This window comes from Mesoplodon densirostris, chromosome 11 (genome assembly GCF_025265405.1).
Source record: "Mesoplodon densirostris isolate mMesDen1 chromosome 11, mMesDen1 primary haplotype, whole genome shotgun sequence".
NCBI classification, from domain to species: domain Eukaryota; kingdom Metazoa; phylum Chordata; class Mammalia; order Artiodactyla; family Ziphiidae; genus Mesoplodon; species Mesoplodon densirostris.
Genome location: NC_082671.1, coordinates 55,459,153 through 55,466,244, shown reverse-complemented (window position 1 = coordinate 55,466,244; position 7,092 = coordinate 55,459,153). Strand labels below are relative to the sequence as shown.

Here is a 7,092-nt window from a genome sequence, read left to right as displayed (position 1 = left end):
TTAGTACCTTATATGGTACAATATACCCCTAATAAATCTTTGAAAAAGAAAAACTTTGTGGGTAAAACTAGTACACTACTATTTACTGGCAAAAATCTATTAGTAGATTCAGTTTTCTTGGTTTATAAAGTAGGTTGCCATAGAAAAATATTATTTGTCTATGAGTCTTTTAAAATCACATTATTATATAATACACAAATTATTCACCTGAAAAAAATCTCTTAATACCTGAGAATTTGTCCATGAATAATTTTTATACTATCTTTTATGTTCTGGCTTTGAGACACCTCAGATATGAAATAACTTGAACATCTCTAATAAAAATTTTGCAAATGTAAACATAATTTTATGTTTACCAAAATAGGATCTTCAACATATCAATAATTCTTACTTTTCTACTTGATTAATAAAATACAGTTCTTAACTGTGAGAAAATTAATTTCTTAAGAGTAGATATATACATATATAAGATCTATAAAGACATAATGGAATATACACATTATAAAAACAATGTATTGCTCTTATAAGTACAATCAAATTAGAGGTAGGTGTTTTAAGTCAAATTCTACTATATCATATCTTCTTCTGTATTATTCCCACAAAATTTCATATTTAGTATTTAACCAAAGCATATATTTTAAATACAAAATTATACCATAATTTAGGATGATTTTTTTCAAGCACCATAATGCACAATTAAAAGTTAAAGGAAACATAAAACAAGGTATCTAAGCTGTATCAGTAGAAAGTATAATGGCTATGTACTTTTTTGATGTGACTATTGATTTGCTATTCACCTGACAGATTCAATATGTCTATGGCAGTTTTAAATAAGTTCATTTTCCTAATTTTTACTTGCTCCATTTTAACAAGTAGAATAAGCATTCATTGTACAGTAGGATACCAGAGCAGAGATTTACATGTGTGTTTATAGGCATAAGGTAATTGTGGTCCAGTCCAAGCTGTTAACAGCAATATTATCTTGGTATAATTCAAGCATCCCTGTATACCCTACCATAAATTACTATATGCTTTTAAGGATCCAGATTAGAATCACATATCATTCAGTTTATTTTGAAGGCCTTGAAAAATTAAGCAGTGATGTGACTCCCTGATGAGTGCCCTGAAAAAAAGGCACAGACATTTTAGACATGGAAATCTCAGGAAGGGAAGGGTAAAGAAACAAGCACCAGCTATTTGCAGGTTCCAGAGAATGTCTCCTCCTTGGGACACACTTCCCACTTCTGAATGTTCATATTACTTGAATTGGGAGACCAGTAGTCATGTGAGGAATACACTTTCCACAGAACCCTCCACATCTGCCGTAGACTTTGGTTCCATCCTGAAAATAGGAAGAGGCAGAGATACAGGAGAATCTGTTACAAGCTAGTATCTGCATGCACAGGGCAGAAAAAGCAAATGCTTTGAATCATGCGGTTGAAATAATTAGCCAAGGTTTCATACAACAATTACACTTGAGGTCAAAGGTCATACCATTTCAGGATTAGTTGAAATTTGTGGTCATGGGAATTAGATAATGTGAGATTCATATTATCTACTTAATGATTATAAACCACACTCTAATTTAGACAATTCATCTCAACCCACTTATTTTTCAACAAGATATCTATTTGCTTCAGTGAGTTTATTAAAACCTCTCCCAATCTGTTATTCAGCATTGCCATGATTTTATATAAGATTCTCACAGACTAAAAAAAAAAAGAAAGATATTATGCAAACTTGACCTTAACTGAATCCAAGCCATATTAACCTCAATTATCTCCTGGAAGCATTAGAAACACAGCCTGAAGAAAATATTTAGAAGGTGATAAAATGGGGGGGGGCAGGGAATAAAACTAGACTAAAAGCAGGAATTATAATTTGTCAAGGACTAAAAAGGGAGATTCTTCTTTTTTTTAGGAAAGCAGAGCTGCTCACTGAGGAATGGGGGAGCAGAGGCTGGTGAAGAAGGTGGTCAGGACATGCTAGATTTTCTTTCCAAACTGTCTTCCATCTTTAGGTCCAAAAGTCAAAAGGCATTTTGATAAGATAAAGCAAAAATAGCTTGAACTCCTGTAGTTTCTAGAAAAGGTAAGTTTTGCTTTGTTTTTTTAATCTAAGGAGGGAGGGTAGAGAAGGAAACTTTGGGTTCCTGGAACTTTTGAAGATGAAGAATATTTTGAGACCGGGGGCCTTTGAAGTTGCCTCTCTTTTCAGAAGCTTTCTAAACTCTAGAGAGTCTGAGTAAACAGAGAAAGGAACGGCAGTAAAGATTCCAATTTATATACATTCCTGTTTGCAAACGGATCGTATAAGTAAACCCCTAATCTTGCTTAAATTTAATGGAAAATGAAAATATGTGTGCATTTCCATAAGTACATTTGGGTTTCACAAGTCTCATTTTCACACCAGGCAACAGATCTCAGGAAATACCTTCATGTGCAAAATTTTTGATTGAGGGAGAAACTCTCAATTAAATAAACAAATAAATAATCTTTAGAATAGAACTTAAATAGAAGCAAAAGGAATGATTGTACTAAATATTCATTTTTACTGCTGCCCTCAGCCAGGTCTCATTTAACCAAAAGATACCTAAAAGCTGGATAAAGTCAGAATATCTCATTGCACTCTCTAAATTTTCTACTTGCTCAGAATATACTTTAACTAGGTAATTAATTTATTTCCATTCTTCTACCAAAAGGGATTAGACCAAAATTTGCCAAATAAATATTTAGAAATAGCCATTTTTAAAAAGTCTACTGCTTGCCCATATGATAGAAATAATAAAAATTTAAATTCTTTAATTATAAATTGAAACACAATTTCATAATATTCAGAAATATAATGTTTTAGTCTCTGATTATTAGAAAATTGAATTTCATTTATAAGTAGTATTCATATAAATAGGAGTGTAACAGAAGTCACTTTTATCAAAAGAAAGAAAAATGATAAAACCTTAGAGTGGGCAGGGGGTTGGTGATGGTGCTGATTTATGTGCATTATAGGTGAGGACACTTATAATGTAGATCCTGATTTACTATAGATAGAATCATGCTATCTAAGACATGGGAACTCCAAGTACTAGGAGCCATCCCATAAAGAGTATGTGCTAGTACACCATACCAGCATCAAAGTTAAATGGATTCTACTTTAGATAATACATGTGCTATAGGTAAAAACCAAATACCAATGTTCTCTAGATAAAGGTAGACAGAGGAAAATATGCATACAACCATAAAAAATATTCCTAATTCTTGAAGAACCTATAAAGGATATTTGTTAAATGACAAATGGCTCCAACCTCAGCTCCATCACTAAATCAAAGTAGTGAGGTAAATGAACCAAAATGTTACCTCTCACTTTGAAATATTAAAACCTACAAACCTTTAATAATTAGAGTATAGCTAAAAGCACTACCTCTTTTTGAAGTACCTGCATTTCAAGCCATCAACCCCAGACTTGAGCTACTTCAATCTATATGCTCTGGCATTTGATTTCATGTTCAGATATCTATAGGCTAAACATGAATGTATATGTATATAAAACCTACATAAGCACATGAATAAAAATGAACCCAATTTCATAATTTCATAAATTAATGTTATATTTCATTATATGTAATATAACCCATCATATGCAATAGCGCATTAGTCATTAACTTCATATAACTCTAAATTTAAAGTAGAGGACCTTTAATGCTAGTTCACAGCACAGAAGTATTTCAGACAGGTTTTTTGGTCCAGCAGGACTTACTTGTGATCTGTGAATGATGACAGAGGCATAACTGCCCTGAGCAAGCCACTTTGCTGTACTGGATATCTTCATCCCAGTTCCAGCCAAATTAATGCTGAATTGTCCCTGGATTGAAAACAAAACAAAATAAAAATAGGTAGAATTCATAAAATATTTAAGCATCCACTTGGCTGGAAACACCTGAATTGGAATTATATAAAGACTCGAATTGGTTTTCAAGATTCTTTCTTCAGAAAATGAAAGAATATTGATACAACCTTACACTAAAGAAAATGAACAGGCTAAAGACTTTTTAAATTGATTACAAATAAGTCTTCTCAATTACAAGAGACAACTGAAATAATACCAGATAATGTTATTTGTGCAAAAGTAATTCTGTCCAACACTAGATCTCTAGGGTTGACAGCTAGAGCTTATGCTCCTGTAGAAACAGCAAGTCCAGTCAGAACGGGTGTTCACAGGATTTGATACCAACCAGACTTTAACATTTCTCCAGTTTCAATTTTTGACCCCTCGTCGCTAATTTCCCTAAGTTACATCTGTTTAATGTATTTCCTAGAATCTTCTGTTACTGTGCCCTTACCTTTTGTGCTAAGAATGTTACTTTTTAACCTACCACACAAAACTATTGAATGTGATATTATTTCCCCAGCTATCATGTGCTTTTAAGTACCCAGAAGTGTTACGTGGACGTCTGATGACACATGATTTACACACATGGTATGTGAGCCCCCTAGTGGCTTTATGATCTAATTATTTTCAAGACACAAGAACCAGTTTCATGTCAAAATATTCCAGACTATCTCTGCTAAAAATTAAAATTTAGGGCTTCCCTGGTGGCGCAGTGGTTGAGAATCCTCCTGCCAATGCAGGGGACACGGGTTCAATCCCTGGTCTGGGAAGATCCCACATGCCGCGGAGTAACTAAGCCTGTGCACCACAACTACTGAGCCCGCACGCCTAGAGCCTGTGCACTGCAGTAAGACAAGCCACCACAATGAGAAGCCCGTATGCAGCAACGAAGACCCAACACAGCCAAAAATAAATAAATAAATTTATTTTTTTTAAAAAAACTTTAAATATCTGTTAATTAAGAAAGTGCCTGACTAAAATTGGTAAAATTTGTGGCACATGTATATGATCTTGCAGTACAGAATTATACACTGAAAAGCTGAAGTACTTAATGAATGCTAATTAAGCCTACTGCCAATGTTTAATATACATACAGATTTAGAGTGATATTAGGACAATCTTAGATCACATCACAATATCCTATGGCCTAAGACTCAGGAATCTTGAACAGGACAGTGATAAAACATCAAAGATTATGTTATGTCAATGAAAATATTATCTTGTCATGAAAGCAAAGGCTAAATAGATTTCAAATATATTTATAATATGAATTATTGCAACTGCTAAAAAATTATATATCAGTTTAGTTTATTAAGTTAGATTTCTTAGGAATCTTATATACTTCTTATTTAAAATCAAATAGAGATTCAAATACATTTATAATACAATGATAATATATGGATAATTTTCCCCAAAACAGAAATAATTTGTTTTAGATAAATTTCAAAGAAAATTAATTGTTATATACATCATTTGGTTATGAAATTTAAAATATGACCTGTATGTTTGCTTCATTGCTGTATTCCTAGAGTCCAAAAGAAGGCCTAGGCACTCAGTAAGTGTTTTTAAATGGATGAATTAAGTGCAACATTATAAATATTAAATTTTAGCATTGTAAAAGTTAATACACAAATACACAGCTAAATCCTTCATGCTCGTGATAATGAATGACACTAACGCTAGACACATCAGAATTTTATATTAGTAAATATTTGAATGAGAAGAAGTAATTCTAAGGATATAGTCTACTGGTTAATACTTAGTCATCTGATACAGGTTTTGTACTGAATACCTTCATTCCACCTTAACTCATAAATAGGCTTCTCACCAAATAAAAGAAATGGAACTATATTCTGTGGTGTAGGTTTCCTGTGACTAGCCACTTACTGAGTGCCCCAGTTGGGGGAATGCAATGTTTTCACAACCTAATAGTCTACACTTCCATTTATTCTTTACCTCCCTGCTCAAGGTTTCTTGGAAGCATTCAGCTGGAAAGGAAAGACAAAAGTCCAACTAACTACAGTACTGAGAGACTTAGGTGGTCATTAACACAATGAGTTGGGTCTAGAAATATCTGCTGCTTCATTTCTCCAGACTAATTTTCATGAGCTTTGCTTACATCTTTAGTCCTTGTTCAAAAGCTACATAATACAATCTCAAAGAAATGGCAAAACAATTCAACTGAAATCTGGGATGATATTGACAGAGTTAAAAATACACTTCACTCATTTGTTTGAAATTAACTGAGTGGCAGACTTGGTATGAAGTACTACTGCAATACAGAGAGAGGTCTTGCTCCAGGTTTGAGAAGTGAAGCACAGATTGGTGGTTGCCAGAGGTAGGAGTTGGAGGGGGAAATGGGTGAGGACATTACAAGATAAATAAATCCTGGGGATTAATGTGCAATATGGTAAATATAGTTAAGTATACTGTATTGTATATTTGAAAGTTGCTAAGAGAGTATATCTTAAAAGTTCTCATCACAAGAAAGAAAAAATTGTAACTATGTGAGGTGATGGATGTTAACTAAAACCACTGTGGTTATAATTTTTCAATATATACATAGTCAAATAATTATGTTTTACACCTTAAACTAATACAATGATTAATAACAATTATATTTTAATAAAATGGAGGAAACTAAATCTGATATACACATAAATAAATGTGATGCAATGTAGAGAATTATAGGTGCCATAAGAAAGGTACTGGTACATTCCTATGGAACTTTAGAAGTAATAAATGATTGAATAATTGTATTAATTACTTATTTCAATTCCATTACTTTATTTAAGATTAAAATTTAAACCTCCTTAAACCTAATATTTAACTTGAAAAATTAGTTCAACATAGTATCAACTAAAAAATATGGTTGTTTGAAGTAGTGTGAAGTTTATCTCCTCTTGTACTCTCGACATTTTTTAGAAGAGGTCATCATAAGAAGTAAAATTATAACAGCCAAATCACAAGTGGAAGGTAAGGTGATTCAAAAGACCTAAGAATTCAACAAATTGGAATGTCTGGCCTTGAGTATTTAGCTGCATCAAAGGAAAAAGTAGTTATGGATGCAAGACAGAGGGAAAGCACAGAAATAGATGAAAGTTTTAATGTTCCACTTCTTTGATTGACTGGTTGGTTCATATATGCCCATTATATCATTAGGTTTTACAATTTTAAAGTTTGTTCCACATATTTTATTATGAATGG

At 32.6% G+C, this 7,092-nt stretch overlaps 1 protein-coding gene across 1 annotated transcript in view; it reads right to left on the bottom strand.

The window, feature by feature from the left end:
• Positions 1-1,005: 1,005 nt before the first annotated feature.
• The window catches only part of ADAMTS20 (ADAM metallopeptidase with thrombospondin type 1 motif 20), a 190,306-nt gene continuing 184,219 nt past the window's right edge, over positions 1,006-7,092 (bottom strand). The window contains exons 38-39 of the mRNA XM_060111904.1: positions 3,754-3,858; positions 1,006-1,342 (exon numbers count right to left, since the gene is read on the bottom strand). Coding sequence (XP_059967887.1) covers positions 1,253-1,342; positions 3,754-3,858 — 195 coding nt within the window. The 3' untranslated portion in view covers positions 1,006-1,252. The remainder of the gene's footprint in view (positions 1,343-3,753; positions 3,859-7,092) is intronic.